This window comes from Perna viridis, chromosome 7 (genome assembly GCF_037379345.1).
Source record: "Perna viridis isolate PV_CMFRI_1.1 ecotype Kerala chromosome 7, ASM3737934v1, whole genome shotgun sequence".
In the NCBI taxonomy this organism is placed as follows: Eukaryota; Metazoa; Mollusca; class Bivalvia; order Mytilida; family Mytilidae; genus Perna; species Perna viridis.
The window spans coordinates 43,951,636-43,972,421 of record NC_142451.1 but is presented as its reverse complement, the minus strand read 5'-3'; the positions used below and the strand labels follow the sequence as shown (position 1 = coordinate 43,972,421).

The 20,786-nt window shown below is 31.1% G+C and overlaps 1 protein-coding gene across 5 annotated transcripts in view; it reads right to left on the bottom strand.

Moving 5' to 3' along the window:
• LOC148612844 (uncharacterized) overlaps positions 1-20,786 on the bottom strand; it is a 107,934-nt gene that overhangs the window by 38,174 nt on the left and 48,974 nt on the right. For all 5 annotated transcript variants that reach the window (XM_088594668.1, XM_088594667.1, XM_088594669.1 and 2 more), the window contains 3 exons: positions 19,586-19,657; positions 17,439-17,531; positions 3,371-3,432 (listed from right to left, as the gene is read on the bottom strand). In XM_088594668.1, the coding sequence (XP_088450794.1) occupies positions 3,371-3,432; positions 17,439-17,531; positions 19,586-19,657 (227 nt within the window). The remainder of the gene's footprint in view (positions 1-3,370; positions 3,433-17,438; positions 17,532-19,585; positions 19,658-20,786) is intronic.

The following is a 20,786-nucleotide window of genomic DNA, read 5'->3' as shown; positions in this document are numbered from 1 at the left end:
ATATAAACAGAGTGGTTATGACAGCTTACAAACTGGAATCCCTAAGGGAGATAATATATTAATGAGTTCTCATGTCTCCAATCAGTCAGTACAAGAAATATAAATTGGTTGCATTTTCTGGAATAATGAAAAACATGACAGAGAATGACATTGAGGTCATGAATTAAATGCTGTAAGAACAAGTTCTCGTGATCGCTTTTACTAAAAAACTTACACAGCAACTGTTCTGGTTGAGCAGTAAAATGTATTGACCATATACAGTGAATGATTAATCAAAGGAACCAGGATTCTAGCAGAAATCAAAAGAATGTAATCCATGGACAAAGACCAGATAGAAAAAAACAGACACACACAACAAATAACGTAAAATAACAAATATAACACATACAAAATAACAAAAGTAAATAAGCAACTTGGACTTCACTAAAAATTGGGAGCATAGACCAGGTGTGCCAGTAGGGCAAGAACCCTCTGCTTTTCTAGAAACACTTGCCGAGCTGCTGATAAGAGTCAAGTCCCAGTAGACAAAAGAGGAAAGGAAACTATGACATGTTGAACAAATTGATTTTCATGGTGCAGATGGATACACTGTAATGATCCAAGAGTTCATGACAACGATCATAAAAATTTTGTAGTGATGATTTCAATCTTGCAGCAAAATAACCCTGTTCCAGAAGCCTAACTGTAAGAATTCTAACACAGTACAAAAAGTCTGTGTAGATACAGCAAGTTATAAGTTGTAATATGAAAACTCCACATCCATTTTTAACCAACCCCCCTTTCTGATTTCATGATTGGTTTGGTTTAGACAGGTGTTAACCAGAATACACTTTAACTTATATTAAGGGACTTTAAATAGTGTATGGTTTAGACAGATTTTGGGATTATTCATTGTCTGGTTTAGACAGATTTTGGGATTATTCAGTGTCTGGTTTAGACAGATTTTGGATTTATTCAGTGTATGCTTTAGACAGATTTTTGGATTATTCAGAGTCTGGTTTTAATTTTTTTTTTCTGGCATACTGTTGTATATTTTTTTATTATCTGATTTTTCAGAAAAATACTATCAAAACCAGTATGAATGAAATTATTTCTTAAACCTGCAAGTCAGGTCAGCTGTTTGCAAAAAAAAACCTGAGAAATAGTTAATAAAATTACCCTCATTCTAATTTTTAGATTCTAAGACTTAATTCTTATAAGTATGATATAACTATCATATTAATATTTCAAATGTCAACATGCTGTACACATAATTCAAGGTGTAACCTCTCATCAGCAGCATTGAAATCAAATACATAGGAAGAACTAAATTACACAAAACCAAATCTACTGAAACAGAAAGCCAAATCCATCTAAAATATGTTGGGTAAAAAATGAAATTAAACATTCTAAGTTTTTGTTCAATAGTAAATTTTGAATTATTATGTAACTTGTTAAAACAAAACATGTCTGGCCTTCATGAAAACTGTCTAAAGGTGTAAAACCACTATTAAAAATCCGGTTACTTTTTATGCTGAATTCAGCAATTTTCAAGGTCCCAATCTGTTTTAAAGTTTGTTAAAATGAACTTTAACAGGTTTTATCATAGAGGGGACCCTTTAAAGACTCTCTCATAAAATTTGCAGCATACCTTTAATGGCTTCTAAGAAAGAACGGTGAAGTGAAAGTAGACAGGTATAAAAATACTACTATCCTTTTGGAAATTTGACAAATCAATGGGCTTCAGATCTAGACTCTGACAAATTATTCTCTACATCATAGTTCAAAACTGTTGTATTCAGTGTGTACCTGACATAATAAGCTTTCAGATGATACCAAGTTTGCATATACTGGCTCAATCACAAAAAAATATACAATGCATCCTAAGAACTACTTTGTTTTTTTACGGACTACTTTCTGGTATGCGCAGGCAACTGGTTCCCCTTAATAGTGGTATTATACCTAAAGGTTTCCTATATGAAGTTGTCATTATGGAAATTAGTTAATAAAGAGATGGCTGTACAAATGAAATTGATATACAAGACAAAGTGGTATTTTTTCTCTTGTAAAATCAAATATCCTGTATCTAGGAGTCCCTGAAGCTTACAGACCTTAGAATTTTCATATTTGCATTAAAGTTAGTGTAAGTATTGTTCACAGTGTACTCATTTCTGATATTTCCACAATGGCCAAATAAGCATGAAAACAGTACACAGAAATTTTTTTTTTACCAAAACTTAGAAAGTTGGTACTAGCCAATATCTTAATTGGAAGAAAAATAATCCACCATGAATGACCAATAACAGTAAACCAATGAATTAATTAATTGGGAAAGAAGAAGAGTGTTCCATGTCTGGGCAAAAAAAGTTAAGATTTGTTTCTTGCTACCAACAAGAAAAAAATAGGGTCGGCAGGGAGGGAAATTATTTAAGTAAATTCTAAATTGAGTTAATGGGGAAACAATCTAGACTTTAAAAGTGCTAGGGCCAAAATGGCCATAGAAAGTTTAGGGTAGGCACAAAAAAAATATGGTCTGTAGGGTAGCAGGAATTAGACATATTATTTTTTTTTGCCTCATTAGATTGAACTTGTCATTAAATATATCCAAATCAGTTGAGAAATGTATGCAAGATAGATATGCTTCTTAAGTTGTAGAAGAGATTCAAAACTGTAACCTTTAGTCTATATTTTATTCAAATCTGTAGTAAGATAGCTGATAATATTTGATCTGACATTTAGGAAAAAAAGAAACATTTCATGTTTATTGCATGAATTTAGACCATACTATATCATTTAATGTTTCTTAAACCAATTCTGGAACATTTCCATCAAATTTGAACAGTGGAAGTGCTCAAGGTCAAATACCATGCAAAAAAAAACAATTAAAGTAAAGGTGGCCTTGACCTTTGACCTAACTCAAGCTTCCACCAGTATGTGGCTAAATTCAAATTTTTAAAAAACAAACTAAATTTATATGACTGAACCTACCAGTAGTAATAGAAAGGAGGTGGTGAAAAAAATATATTATATAAAAAAGTAGGGCATTAATGGAACAATTAGTGATATAACCAACCATGTAATTGTGACTAAAGGGAGATGGCAAAGTGTTAAAAAACGGTATTTTAGATTTTATTGAAAATCAACTCAACCTGTATTTTATGATACTGAACAACTGTGCAAAATTTTAAAAAAAATCATTGATTGGTTCTCAAGTTAATACCTGGAAACCATTGGGAAATGAACAGATGGATAGACAGACAGAAGACGGACATGCAACTTTTGGGAGGATATCACAAAATACCTCACAACTTTATGTGGAGGGTGTATAAAAATAATTAAGTAAAAATGAGTAATACAATTGCAAAATATTCTAGGAATATAAATATCTCACCTGAATATTGGCTGATGCATCATGGTTAATTTTTCTTCTGTTGAATGGCCATCCAAACTTTTCTAGAAAAGATAAAAATAAACTATCCTCAATCACAATACAAAACTGACTCTTACTTTTTGGTAAAGAGTTACCATTTTAATATGCTTCCCATTTTAATCAGTTTTTATGACATACCCACTTCTTTATAATTTTACTCTTATTACAAATGTCTTTATGGTTTATATGCCATTAAGACAATTCAGGTTTTCTATATGTTTTTACTCTATATAATGTAACTAGTATGTCATAGCCCAACCATTTAGACAAAATAATATCATAGATGTTTTATACACTGCAAAAGAATTTGAAGTCATATAATTATATCACCCTGTAGTTGTCATTGTTGTTAGCATCCGTTAACTTTACTTTATTTACGATAACTTGAGTAGATCTCATCCAATCTTTCTGAAATTTTTTTTAATTTTAATTTGTTCTCTAGGGACATGGCAGAGGGCCCTTTATTTTTTTTGGGTTTTTGCCCCACCCCTTTTGGAAATAAAGGGCTATAAAGGGGAATTGGGTGTTATCATTAGATTTGTGAGAAAAAGTTTATTGTTGATCTAATTTTTATGATAACTGTCATCCAATTTTTATGATAATTGTTAAACTGTTCCTTCTGAAATTTATTTTTGAATTTATGTTTACAGGGAAGACTATAACTGTTTTGGAGTAAAAGGGTAACAAAAATGAGCCACACTAAAAAAATTCAACTGTTTTATTTGTGAATTTTGAATCATATTTTTTATTGGAATCAAAATTGGAATTTTTGAGTTATAAGGGGACAAAGAAGCCACCACCACCCCAAAAAAAATGGCTACCTTGTGAAACCAACTTGTTTCCCTGAGCGATTAATTTCACTAATTTGTGAGGGTGTCTTCTAGCTATTCCAACATTTTGAAATTACATATTCTACCTATTCCAACATGCAGAGAACAATAGATGTTGTTATAGCCTAATATGTTGTTACAATAATTAGTAATTAATTAGTTTTACAGGTAAAATTTACTTGAGAATTAAATATGAAAAATTACTGTTTATAAATTTTCCTACAAATAAGTTTTGAGTGAAAATGAACTAAATTCTAATAATATAAGAAAATGAGGAATATGTTTTATTAAAATAAAAATTATATTAAACTTTTTAAAACCATTTTAACTTTCTGCCATTTAACATGCCAATAATTGACAATGCCAAGCTGGTTTTGGTTGATGAAGCCAAGCTTATTACTTTTTAATTTATTTTAATGGCAAACCACAACCACAAACCTGACACAATACAACTTAGAGTAGATGACATCTTACGAAAGATGAAAAGACGTTGCAAAGAGGAACTTACACCCATTCCTAGCATATACCAAGAGGAACTCGTCAAACTACGCAACCATGAGTGGAATGATGACACACATAATCTTGTTTCACACATACCAACTTGAGGACATCAACGATGCTGACACCAACACTGACACTTCAGGTTTCACAGACTACGTCACCAGCTACTGGGTTGAAGGCCATCGCAACCTCTGGAACCACTACGCCACAGAGGGACCCAGAACTACAAATCACCTTGAAGGTTGGCATGGGAAGTTGAAGAAACTTGTAAAATCACCACACCCAAACATTTTCAACATGATTGGACTACTCAAACAAGAAGAAGCAATACATGCATTGACTCTAATACAGTATTCAGCTGGTGGTAAACGAGTACCAAAGAAAAGAAAATACAGAGAGATAGACAACAGACTCGCCAGACTTCAAAACCAGGAAGTCACACCAGTCCAGTATGCTGATGCCGTATCTTACTTGTTACACACTGACTGAAATTTACTATGTTTTATTTGTGTTTCAACAGTATATTTGTGCTTTTTGTCTTGAATTAACTTTCGCAATATTGCAGTATGATTTTAGTAATTTGTTTATATTTGTGCTTCTTTCTGATCAAAGAATTTTGTTAGTGCTAAATAATTTAGTTGTTCAATATGTTGTTTATATATAATCAAATGTACAAAATAAAAAAATGAATTTATTTAGTTTTAATTTCTTTTTCTCATGTTCAAATCATTTATTCCATGAAGATACCAGGAGGCATGATTCAGACAAAGTCATCACAAATATAACAGAATACAACAATACAATATCAGACAAAATCAGTTTTTATAGCACAGTTTCCCAATAAACATTAAAAAAATCAAAAGTAACTGTACTGAAGTAAGCAAAGGATACATTTACAAAACATATTAATTCCAACATTCTTACAAAAAATCACCTTTTTACCTGTAATTAACATCACCAATTAAATAATGTTTTTACAAGCTAATCCGATTGTTTTTCCAATGTTTACAAAATAATTCCACCTATTTCAACATGAAATTTTTGTTTTTTTAACTTAAATTTCCATATGTTGGAATAGGTGGAATTATTGTGTAAACATAATGCAAAATTTTGAAAATAAATCACTGAAAATCAGTCTCTTTATTATGGATTCAGGATTACATGTTATAGAAAGTTAGTCATGAAAATACATATAAATCAAATAAAACTGACATTCAAAAACCTGAAAATTAGAATCTAAGAAAATAAATTGGTTTAGAAAACCAAAAGAGTAATTTCACTAAATTTCTCATGAACAAACAGCTAACAGACATAAAACAATATTTAATGTTATGCCCTATATGCATCTCTGTAGTATAAATACCATCCTAAATAAACATTTATATATCTTACATTACCTTGGTTAGTAGAAGTTTGGGTGTCTTCATAAAAAAAAAATTAAGCCTATGCTAACAATTTGCATTTTTGTTCTGAAATGAGTGAAATGATTTTCTAGTTGTATAATTTTTGCAATCCTAAAATATACCATATATATGCAATTTAAGTTCCACTTAAAATTTTTGGGGATAAAAATTTGCATGTTTTTTTTAAATTTTTTACATTCATACATCTCCTTGATTATAGTAAACATTAAATCAACCTTAAAAAAACACTTTTACATAACAACTTTCTTTACAAAATATTGTATTGTTCTATTTATTTTTTTTTATATAAATTTCTAACCTAACTATCATATTCACTGCATGCCCATCGTATGAATAATTTCACATGAACAGCCGATTTCGACATTAAAAAGAGAAAAACAAATTCAGGACTTATAACCGAAAAGTACTGTAGCAGTGAACCATCACAGACATAAAATCTCTGACCTCCTCATACAGCTAATACTTATCCTCCATAACCTTCTCATAACGTAAACATTATTAAAAAAATAGAATATCGTAGCCAATATGAAGTGGTTTCCTGGTTGTTGACATTTTTTGGAAGTAATTTCAGGAATGGCTATTACTTTGTGACTTCTTATACAATTCTAGAAAATTGTTCAGTAACAATCAGGTGACTAAATACAATACACATTTTATTTTCTTGTTTGTTCCCACATGGTAAAGGTAACAATCTTATTCCCACATGGTAAATCTACTAATTAATTTCATTAGGCCTTAAATAAATTGTATCTTAGTAACTTAAATATTGTTAAAAGCCTAATGTAGACAAAAATATATGGTTCAAACTGACATGAATTACATACTTATTTACTTATTGAGCATTTCTAATTTCTGAACAGGCTAGATACTTGTAGATTCAAAACTTTACATTTAAGACAGATCAATGCTAATACTAAAAATCATAATTTATTAAAATTGATCAGCACAAGACATTTTATTAGAAGTTTTATTAACTGAATATTTTTTTTGCTTTTAATGCCCCACTATTATAGACTTTACAATTGAGGACATAACTAAATCTTTTAACTGTAACAATGAATCTTGCTGCAAAATTTTTTTTAAAATCAACCAACTTATACTCAAGCTGAGTGTCTATGGACACAGCCATATACGGCTTGACAGTCAAATCGCAAGAGTTGGTCTCCAACTCCCATAGCACAGGTAGTAACTGCTTATAAGGTACGGACTACAAACCTCTTAAGCATAAATACTATGATAAAAATATGAAAAATAACTATTTTTACACTATGTTTGATAATAACAGAAAATAGAAAACGCTGTTTTGTATCATATTGATGTACCTAGAAGTAACAAACCAAGTACAAATCAGTCTTCATTTTCCCAACTAAGTCCGTACTGAGTTCACTTTGCCATCACATGACACTCATGATGATCAACCATGGCAAGATAAATGATGGAGCTTAAAAGCTCATATTTCATTGGACAAAAGCAATAGCAACAGTGAAATTCAAGGCTCCATTAGGGGTATTGGTGTCCAGAATATTTTCAATCATGTTTATATTGAATTATCAATAATATTCTATATATTAAATAATTTGAAATAGCTTACTTGTTGAACCAATTAAATAATTGAAAAACAAAACATGATTGCACAGTGATAGTACAGTTCACCAAAGAAAATCTAATTTTGGATTTGAAAAGAACAATGTGAAAAAAAGTGTCAGCTATTATTTAAGCTATTACTTGTGAATGCTTTCAACAGCAATAATTGCTTAGCAAATATATTCACCAACAATGAGACTCACTATTTATTTTCCAATATTTCGTTGTTGTTAAAAAAAAAAAACAGTGATTTTACACATGCTCATTGAAATTTTTTTCATATATTTTTTTTTTATTTCTATCCATGAAATAAACAAAATTTAATCCCAAACAAAGATGTCTGATTCAGGCAGTAAACACGACTATTCATATAGAGACTCATACTTTGAAATACAAGTATCCATAAAATAAAAGAAAATTACAATCTCCTTCTAAATTGTCGGTTAACTACCTTAATTTTTTCATTAAACTATTATTTCATTAAGGGAAGACTAATTCTAACACATGAACATCATCATTGTATGTGCTGTAATACATCAGGCAGGAAATTAATTTTCAAGCTAAAAAAAGGAATGAAAAATAAGAGATTTCCTTGGCATGGCCTGATATCTTATAGGAACAAGCCAGAATCTATTTACTTCTAAATGTCAACTTTGATCATTACTCACTTGTTGTAGAAACTTTTCCTAGACATAAAATCACTATTTACCCTCAAAATTACTACATATCTCTCAGAACTCTGTCATAAAATAAACAAATTAAGTAGAAAATAGTAGTCCATCATCATTTATATTCTGGTTCCTGGAGCAATAACTGACTTAGACCTTATCAATTTTAGGAACAGCTTTAACCTTTAGACCTTTCTTGATAAGCTTGGTACAAATTTTAAGGTAATCCTATCAAAACAGCATCTTTTTGGGGCATCTTGCAAAATTGTTTAGAAATATGTATTTTTAATGAGAAATTACAGCATGATGTTATATAAAACTTTATCTTTATATCATTTAAACAAAATTTTGACAAACGACCATATATGGCTAAATTATAAACATTAATTCTAACAAGAGTCTATATACCAACATGTAGCCATACATCCTCCACAGTAGATGATATTTGAATTGTTGGATCAAAATAATGGAGCTAACCATACTGAATAAAATCTACAAAATGACTAGTAGCAAATGGGTGTCATGCTTTTGTGCCAGTTTTTGAAATATTCACTATTTCATTTGCACCACAAGTTGCATTTCATTTATACCAAGAACCAATTATTTCATTTGTGTTATTTTCCTGAGTAATTGTAAGATAAAGGTAGATAAATTAAGTTTCAAGAAAACAGTTTTAACACTTTGTACTCATAAAAATGTAAGCCTAAAATGTTGAACCTGAGACTATTACAATACTAGTAATATAATGTCCCTTGGGGGGTTGAACAGACCTATCAAGTGCTGGTTTATAGGAAACAAACATGTATAACAGTGTTTTCAGGATGATTTTAATATGAATAAATACTCTGCATTATGCTGTAAATGCAGTTTTAGTGTTCTAACCTTTAGTGTTAAATGACATCCTACTACAAATCCAACCTCCACATCCCTGCGGTGAGCTGGGGTACAGAATGACTATATCATATTACATTCATCAGTAATTGGTGCAAATTGTTTTTTTTCAATTTTTGGCCCAAATGAAAATATTGTTTTGGCTCAAATGAAATACTGATTGGCACAAAAGCAATGTGTAAATAGCAAATCACTCAACATTTTTTAAAATTTCATAATCATCCAGAAGGTTTTCAACTATTGAGAAATCTTGAAAAAAATTTAAAGTCTAGGATTATCTTGTAATACCTTTCATTTGAGAAATAATAGTAATTATTTTCATGAGCAAGAAAAATCAACAAAACAAATCGCCATGAACAGAGAGTTCCGAAACAGAAAGTATTGAGACACAAAAATAAGTACGGTAAGTAAATAGTACAGTATCATCGCCCTCTCACTGTAGAAAAATATTTATTACAAAAGCTTCCTTTCGCATGTTATATATTCTACTGCAAAAATAGTAAAAGTAAAATGGATGCTAAAATTCCTTACTTATAGTATTTCAGAGGCAAAACTTTAAGTTAATCATACCATGTCCTTTCAAAGTTAATAACAAAGAAACAAAATGTAATAAAATGTTAATAAAACATAAAATTGGATTTCAGGGCCTTAAACCATATCTATCTCATGTAAACCAATATAAAGAGAAACAGAAAATAAACAAACTCTACCATCAGTTTGTCTGGCATGGAACTATTGAAAAAAAAATCAATAAAGACTTCAGATGTATTGAAATAAAACTATCCATTTGACCTTAAAGAAGAATACTTTATAGACAACACTTGATAAATCAGCCACATATTAAGTCACACTTCAAATCAATCTGCAATTCATTTTCTCCATCACCTGCTTTTAAAGAATAATCCAAGTCTCAATTTGTTTAACTTTCATTAATCATGGTATGTAAAATTGACTCATCAACTTGACTCAAACACTTACAAGTTAACTCTAAATTAAAAAGAGACTACATGTCTTCTTCAACAGTTTTTTTCTATTAATCAAAATCAAAGAAATACACAGAAAACACAAAGCCTTGAAAGAATAATCCCAGTCTCAATTTGTTTACCTATTCAAACATGAAGATCAGACTCTAAGCACTGATCTTGACTCTAGTTCTTCTGATTTCATTCAGCATGCTTGAGTAATCATTTTATTTTACATGCCAACAAGCCGACAGAAGTACAAACTGATGTATTGAGTAACAAACATCATTATAACTAAATTTGTCATAGGAGGAGGTTCATCCTGTCCTTGTTTATAGAAATACATGTATTTGAAACTAAACATATTCAAAAATCTATTTAACAGATATAAAATTTTGATAATGATAAAAAAACAAAACACTGATCAACACAAGAAAACTCATATAACTATGTCGCTTATGATCAACATGCTACATGTATATCACAATCAGATACTAACAAGGTCTAATTTCAATTTGTAATTATTTCAGAGTTCAGAAAAATGACTGAAAATAATTTGTGAAACTAAACCATACTTAGGGGGTTATTCATGTTAACATGACAAAAGGGTAAGGTAAGTTGGATGACAAAAGGCAAGGAAAACTTGTTAACCCCTCAGTCATGACAGCATGACAACTTCCTTAGAAGGGTAAATTTTATTACCTTTTTTTAATTTATCTTCTGACATTCAAAATAATTCCAAATTAAAAAAATACCTTGCTTACAGAATTGTCTTCACAATCCCCTTTTTGCTTGAACCTGGTACCTACTTACATATATTACAGCAAATACAATGATGATGATCAGGAGATATTGGTCTTCCCTCAGTTAAAGGACAATCACCTGATGAACTTCCTATGGTATCTAACAAGACAGTATCTAAATCATCCAATTAACTATCTCGGACAAATTATTTGGTAATTACAATATAATCAAGGGAAGACACACTCTATCCTCTGAATATTGTCATTCTATTCACTATAATATAATAGTAGAAGTCAGCAAAAAAGAATCAGACAGTTAGGACATGTTATAAAAGCCAATTGAAATCTGACAATTCCAACAAATTCAATAAATGAACAAATTGGAATAGATATGGCTATAAAACCTCCATTACTGCTTTTTGTTGTAACAGACATGTGACGCCCACAGTAAAAGCTTCTATATTAACCATCAAATGATGTTTAGCTCACTATCTTTTTTTGGGCTTCTAAATGTCGAATAAAGAATAAATGTAATGTCAAATAAATATATGGGTTTTCTCATCTTTATTCAAACTGCTTTAGAAGGGTCTTTTGTTTGAGTCAATGACTCAAAGTTGAGGGTTTTACACTTTATATTTAAGTCATGATAATAACGGCCTTACCACAAACACGTAAGATAAAGAATGATTACTTGGAGATTTTGAGTTCAAAATGACTGTCTCATGAAGGTGGCATGCCATCTTTTAATAATAGCTATTACAATTTCTAACCACCAAATATAATATCAGGATAAACAGATTGGCCATTTTATTTATTAGACAAATCAAATTTGCCTTTTCATTTAGAAATACATAAAACAATTTTCACTAGATATGAAGACTAACCAAAACTTAGGGAGGTAGACCTACGGTAGGGGGACACAACTCTTACAAATCATTCAAACATTTGTATTCAGCATTTTATATCAATCTCATGTAGGCATCAAAGTAAGTTGGACTGATTTCATTCTGTTTCAAATGAAAGTTTGATAGGCTTTGGTGAAATTGAATATGATAACAAATTATAATTTTCCATGGCAAATGACAGATCTATAGAAACTAAAAATCAATTAAAACTTAAGTCTTAATTAAAGTAAAACCCCTTCTCACTGACCTTCAAGGTAAGTATCTTTTTGTCTGCTCTTCATAAATCAACAAAGGTCAAGTGGAATAACATATAACCTAATGAAGGTCCTAAGATGCTTTAAATATAAATCCCTGTAAGTGTCAGGCAAAGTTAATCAAATGTAAAATACTGCATGTCTTTGTGAATGCTTGTACAACCATTAGTTGATCTCTACATCTTTGAAAAAGTATGAAAAATTTTGTGGATGTAAGAAAGCATTTGATGTCACATTTTGCTAATGAATCATTTAACCATGCCAATACGTTACAATGTTGAATTCTCAATGATTTGTTACAAAGCAAGATATTTAAAAAAATAGTTTAAAAATATAGATATCTATAAATTTTGATATGACACCATCATATCACCTAACAAAATATCCCTGTAATTCTTTGTAACTTTTAATGATTTTAACGAGACGCTGGCATGTGATGTATGGCCCTTGTAATCCCCATCACTACACTGTGATGTATGGCCCTTGTAATCCCCATCACTACACTGTGATGTATGGCCCTTGTAATCCCCATCACTACACTGTGATGTATGACCCTTGTAATCCCCATCACTACACTGTGATGTATGGCCCTTGTAATCCCCATCACTACACTGTGATGTATGGCCCTTGTAATCCCCATCACTACACTGTGATGTATGGCCCTTGTAATCCCCATCACTACACTGTGATGTATGGCCCTTGTAATCCCCATCACTACACTGTGATGTATGACCCTTGTAATCCCCATCACTACACTGTGATGTATGACCCTTGTAATCCCCATCACTACACTGTGATGTATGACCCTTGTAATCCCCATCACTACACTGTGTCAAAGAGTTCAAAATATTTTATAGCTTGCTTTTAATTCATACAGCATTAGAAAAATTAGGTCCAGCTTATGAAAATTATGATTAATGATACCATGAACTATTTCTTAAGAGACATTACCTAGTAGTCAATTAATCAATCAGTAACATAAAATGGTACAATGTGTAGATAAAGCAAGACTACATTCTAATAATTAAAATTAAATTAAAGCTAATAAAACAAGACCCAGTGATTTGTTAAATGTTCCTAGTGTAATAAATTTCCATATTTCACACATGAAATAATAATAGGATAATTGATGTGAAAGAGTGAATAACTAAAATACTATCATGAGTGCCAAAGAACGTCTGGATGAACTTGTTTCTCACACGTGTTAAATCTTCAAGTGTTCTTGGCACAAGTGATAATATTTTGTTTATCCACAATAACCAATTGATTATCCTATTTTTTATATAGATTTCCTTTGTAATTTATCGATATTTTCAAGATGAATTTTAAATCTGTGATTGGCGGATTCATATCAAAGTTGTGACGTTTTGGCAGAGAAAGTCCGAGGGTGAAATTACCAAATTTATTTCACAGTGTGAATTATCAAAATTTATTACATTGGGTACATTTGATTAAAAACTGTTATCTATATAATAAATACTGTACTATAACTCTTTGACTTTCTCACACCCAATGTCACCAAATGTCACACCTCTTCATCTTGTGACTTTATTTAATGTCACTGATTATTTGGAATATGAATCCACTTTATCTTTTTGAACAAATAAGATAATCAATAAGTTACTAGTGCCACTGAGAAAGCACCATGCACTGATTAAATCTAAGCATTCTTAGGCACTCATGATCATATTTTGTTATTCATTCTTTCCAATTATTTATTCTGTAAGTAATGTTGTAAATTGACATTGGATCATATGCAGTTTTACAATAAAATGTAATTCTTTCTACCAAATAAAAAATGAGATGGCAACAAATTTAACAACTATTAACATATACAGACAAAACCTTGCAGTACTACATCTGATGTTATCAAACTTCCATTGAATTTTACCAGACAGCTGTGACAATTGGTAAAACCCAATCACAGTCTGACAATATCTACAAATTCAACTTAACAAATCGTAATGGATATGGTTAAATTAACTCCATTATAGCCTTTTACAATTATAGACAAGTGATGGCTTCTCTAAAAGCTTCTTTTCTTATCAAACCAGCAACAAACGCACAACAATACAGTGTAATCAAGAGAAAAAAATGTCGAGACAGCTATTTTCAATTAGTTTAAGTTCGTTGGAAAAAGTGTCAAAACAACATCAAAATAGATTTCTTCAGCATTTTGTTACTGAGAACTAGATTTTTTACATCAGAAGAACAGTAAATGTAATGTCAAACTGCATGTGTAAAATGTCTAGACAACAACTCTAACACAGTTTCCATTTGGTTTGTTCTTTTATTTTCTTTTGAAGGAATGTACTCAGTATTGCTTCATATAAAAAAGAGAACAGGCAAACAACAGGATCTGGTAAAAAATCTTTATTTCCCCCAACTATGACAATTACAGTTTTCAAGATATTGGCTGAAAACTGCTTAAAAACATTACTTTTTCACCTTTCCAGGGCAATTACTCCAAGAAGGAGTCATCTGACAACTTTGACCATACAGACTTTTGTAAGCCTTATAATAATGATCATTTCAGCAATTGATACAATTTTGGCATAATCTAACAGTTTTGGAGATTGGAAATATATGTGAAAAACTTCTGCCTGACCCCTATGTTCTTTTTTTTTTAGTAATGATTTTTTTAGTAACAATATCCATGTTTTTTAATAGATGAAAAATCCCCACATTATTTCTATGCTGTGAATACATTATAAGCATATGTTGTCACAAGATTAAAGTCATACTTTAGTCTGTGTATTATTATAGTTTTGGACTCTATATGGTATTTTATATTGAAGTTTGATTTTAAGTAGCACTCCAGCTAAGAATCATGCAAAATGTGATACATGGTTGGAAAGCCTACATATTTTTATTTTTGATATCTTGTTTAAAATGCTTCAGTAATCAGAAATTAACATTTGGTTTTTCATATAACCCATGCTCATAGGAGATAAAAATTGTGCTGTAAAATTCAAAGTAATGCGATAACTGTAAATGACACTCAAATACAATAGAATCTATTGGATTTTCAATGTTGATTATCTCCTAAGAGCAGACAGATTTGAATGAATAATTACACATTTCATAATACAGACCCATAAAACAACTTAATTACAATAATAAAAATATGTAGCCTTTTTCGGGGTGTATTGCAGTTTTCAGGTTTTGCATGATTCTTACAAATACAGCTACTTAAAAGCACCTGAAGTGTTTGTTTTGTAATATTTTCATTTCCAACAGCATAGAGTACTGGAAACTTGGTTTAGTCTTTGTCCATAGATTATGAATATTCAGTTATTCATTCTAATAATTAACTTCTTGCTATTACTTCCAAGATTTCCAATTACAAGATTTAATAATTTTGTGGTTAACAAGGCATAATATTTACCAATCAATCATTTGTTTATTTACATCCATGGCTAAATCATGGACACAATTAACTAGGAGACATCGTTAACAAGACGTAGGAAATGTACTATTTAATAATAGTTTCTCTAGTCAATTGTCTATCGATCATTGTCCGGCTTTGTCAGTGGGTCTTTCCAAGTCGGATCAAATTTGTATTTTCTAACGGATTCTGACACTGATCGAGATAGATGTCTATTAAATGTGAATATATATTGGAAGAAATAATCGGACTATAGCAAATACTGATAAATGACTACCGGGCTATCAAAATAGTCTGGAACACAGCCGATATGTCAAGGAATTTTTAACAGAGATATGGAAGAATTTAACTGATTTATGGTGACTATCAATTTTTATGTTACGACAGAATACGTGAATAACAATAAAATTGTACAATATGTGTATTTATAAATTTCATTCAAAGAACCTCTACTGTAAAGCTTATAGTTTTCGTAAGTGCTTCATTTTTAGAAGATTTTCCGAAAAGTTTGATTTTTTTTTCATTATAAAGGCTTTGAAAGTTGGAACCTGTGAGAGTTTCAGTTACATTATTTTCCCTTTCGAATTCTGTTTAGCAACTACATTTTTTTCATGCATATCTGAAAGCATTGTGCAACAGCTGTTTCAAGTTTCATAAAACCTAATTAACCACAATTAGAAGGAGTTTTGATTTAAGGCTTTCAAGATGTTTAACTGTTAAGTTCTCCAATGTCCAGGAATAAATATTTTGCTTAATGAGTATCTCAATATTGAACTTAACCTTCATATGAAAATTCCCTCAAATACATTTAACAGTTCAGGAGAAATTGCACTTTCAAACTTTCAAATACATAAAATACAATATACCCTGTACATGTATATCCCTCCAATTGGATTAAGTCCCTTTGCAGACATCTCATCAGAATCGCTTTGCTAAATGCATATGAACATAAAGATACTTACATGATAAGTATCAAAATAATCCATTAAACAGTTTATGAGGAATTGCAATCTCAGAAAAATGTTTCATCCAATATCTTGTTCTATTTATTCCTAATACCAACACTGATATAACCATTGGAAGGGGCCTTCAATTCTTTCATCAGTAATTTGAATATACATGTATGTACTTCCTGTCTTAAAGTCACTTATTTTTACACGAAACCTTTTTATACAGATATTTTAAAAACTTGTTTATCTTATATTTGTATTGTATAACGAATGAGTCTTACAAGGAAGAGTAATCAAGGGAACCAAAAAACTAAAAACTGGGAGCATGGTCCGGCAAGCATCCTCTGCTTTCCTAGAAACACCCTCTGAGTTGCTCACAAAAAGTCATCAGGGGTAGATGAAAGAGGGAAAAAAAACTATGACACATTTAACAAATCAGTTTTCATGGTGGAGATGGATACTCCATGATAATCCACAAGTTCATGATGACGACCATAAAACTTCTATAGTAATGACTTAAATCTTGTAGCAACATAACCCTGTTCCAGAAGCCTAATTGTAAGAAGTCTAGCGTAATACAAAAAGTCTGTGAGTTATGGCAAGCTCTAGCATAACGTATGAGTTGTGATGTGAAAACTCCATATGCAGCTGCTGAAGGGATGTTGCCACAGATGAAAGGAAAGTTGACAATACGGAATGAAAAGTCATTGTGTTTGTCGTATAGTTTGGTCAATAGTTTTCCTATACCATCGATCTCTTAGTGTAGGTCAAGATATGAAGCTGACTTCACTGTGTCTGTAGTATCCTTTATTTCAAGTTCTTTGGGGCAGATGTGATGTATCAAATCCCTGAATCAAGGATTGTTTAACGATAATACATCATCCATATAGCGGAAACTGAGAATAATAGTTCCTTTAAAAAATACTTACTGGTCTTTTCTTGCATAGGACAACTTTGATTCCATCAACTGATATCGTCAAGCAAACCTTCTTTTTCTTAATACCCTTGGACTTGTAATCATACTGTAAAATATACCATGTGGTTGGTTGGTTGATTTGATTGAATGGTTAGTTGATACGGTTAAACAGTAAGTTTATATGGTTGATTGGTTGGTTGGTCAGTTGGTTATACATGTAGTGTTAAATTTTTGGTAGGTTTATATAGAACTGAATGGATGGATGCAGAAGCTTGCCAATGACATGGAAGGACTTTGTTGCTACCCCACATGGCAGGATTTACACGTATTTGAATTGATAACTTGTTGGTTGGTTGATCGATATACATGTAGTTGAATTGATAACTTGTTGTTTGGTTGATATACATGTAACTGCATTGTTAAATCATTTGATTGTTGGTTGATTGATTGATCGATATAAAAGTTGAATTGAAAATTGGTTGGCTGGTTGATTTATTGATATACATGTAGCTGAATAGATAACTTGCTGGTTGGTTAATTGATTTACATGTAGTTAAATTGATAATTTTTTCGTTGGTTGTTTGATATTCATGTATACTATAGTTGAATAGAAAACTGGTTGGTTGGTTGACTGATATCCATGTATACTATAGTTGAATTGAATACTGGTTGGTTGGTTGACTGATATCCATGTACAATGTATACTATAGTTGAATTGAAAACTGGTTGGTTGGTTGACTGATCAATATATAAATGGTTAGTTGATCCTTTATTTGCTTAATATAATTGATTGATTTTTTTTGTTGTTAGTTTATTAATATTATCAAATGGTTTCTTAATGTGTTGATTGCATTGGGTCAAGTCTTCATAATGGTAACCTTCATATATAATTCAAACCTATCAATCAGTGAGGATCTGATTTCAGTCTGATAGAGTGATCTGCTATGTGAACATGGAAATTTAAAATATGTGACAATGTGAGCGATGCCAAGTCATGGATGGTTTGTTTTGTTGGTTGTCTGCATGTATAAGTACATGTGCATGTATTTGCAAATATTCATACATGTCAGAACAAGGTATAAGATCCTCCTTTGTCAGAACAAGGTCTTTATTTAATTTTGTATAAACAATTCCCCAATCATGTACATGTATATAAAACATCAAAACATTCACCTTAACATAACATTTAAAATCTAATAAAAAAAAATGAAAGAAAACTGTATACTGCTAAACACATAATTTGGATTAATGGTGCAACATTTCACAAACTTTGGTGTCTAGTATCCTTTGTCAGTTATAAATTTATATTGGAAGTTGGCAACCTATTATTTCAATCTTGTATAAAACTAGACTTTCTGATTGTTCTCTTCAGTCACTGCATGTAGGAAAAGAGTATGCAATTCTCTTCAGATGACTCCGTGGTTTCAAAAGAATGGATCCTCGTCTACTATTCAAATGCACGGAGATTTGTCATTCACATAGAGTTGAGTTCAATATTAAAACAAAACAACTTTTCTTGTAAAAGAAACGATAAAAAATGACAAATATTAAGTTCTACAATTAAACAAGATTTCAACACACTATGTTAGCTAAGAATGCCCCCACACAACCACTTCGGTCAAAGCTAGGATACAGCTGAAATATTGCTACTCGGACGTTAAACCCCAACAAACAAACAAACAAAGCTAGGAAACTAAAATACAGTACAAGTCATCATGCTGAAGCAATACACCCAATAACTAAGCATTCTCTCCTGTAGAAGCTGAGAAATTTGTTATGAGAATATCCATTATGCAATACCTAAAATCTACAAAGCCAATTGGTAAACAGGAAGTAGATGAGGGACGAACCCGAACTCTGAGTGGGGGTGTAAAAAGGAAGGAAATTGAAATTAGAACGAGACTTACAAACCCTCTTAACAAAACCCTATTCTACTTTCTGTTCAGATGACCTATCTTATCAGCCAATCAAATTTCAGCATTTACGGTTGTGAAGGGGAAAACCTGATGATTCTGAAAAGGACATATGAACAGTAAGTAGAAAATAATAGTGTAAAATCCTGCACACAGTGACTGAATGTAGGTCATATTTTAATTACATGTAATTAACATATTATTTCTATTCCTGTTATCGTAGGAATGAATACAAAGAACATCTTACCCTGATTCTTCTCATGGCAGCAACAATCTCTACACGACTGCTTGGACGAGGTATATCTAAGGTACCAATATACTGAAAATATAAATGACAAAAACTGACAATTTCCCTAAAGTTTTCATTTCAGTGCTGCCCATTTGGTAGGATATCTGCTGACATAATACTTCAGGAGTATAATTCTAGTTAGAAAGGAATGAATATAAAATGCTTATATTGTCACGACGAGCAGGCCCCATAATAAGCTTTCATTATTAACAAACTTCTATTCATAGTATGTTTTGTATGTTTATGTGGAAAGACAGACAGACAGACAGGCCATGGGCATGACTATCAAATTATAACGATTATTTTGGTACATGGTTATCAACTGTAAGTCCTAAGTAATCTTATAGCCAGTATAGCAGTTAACTTCAGTAAGTTGTGCATTAATTCCATGACTATTACCAATAGAACTGCTATAAGTAATTATCTGACCTATGACCAAGGACATTTATACCTTTCCATCAAACACAGATTCAAATCATCTAATGACCAGTTAACTATCTTCAGAGAAGTCATTTAATCAAAAGAAATCCAACTCTATCTCCTCAAGTTAACTATTCTATTTGCTGTAATATGATCAATTAATGAACACAAGTATATTACCGGGTAATCACGAAACTTATTGGCTATCCTGGTTTCTTGGTATGCTGAGTATATTTCACCAATAAAAATATCTTAACATGAAAAAAAAAACAACAAAACTGTAAGCAAAGCTTTCTTTAAAGTGGTTGTGACAAAGGTGCAGAAAAAACATTAATGAAAAAGTTGGGGCTGACGAATGGACAAACAGTAAGAAGAACAGATGGACAGACATCATGGTCACCAAATACCTCAATTTATGTATCACCACCAGCATGATTCTCACATGGATCTACACTGAAAATTATACCAGAAATCTGATTTATACAAAGAATAATTTCAATCAAGTAGATTTCCTGTTTTTCTTATCAGGTAATTTCTCTTCTTTAAATGATAAAAAAACAGGTTGTTCCGAAGATGATTATCAATCCATCAAACTTATCTTAAAGCACATTTAAATACTTTTTGGTAAAGAGAAAAATAAAACAAATTCTTCTTTCTCTTTGGGTGGGAGAATTTAATCACTACGGCTGTTTTCATCAAAGAAAAAGATGAAATCAATTTCTTATTGGTAACAGAGATG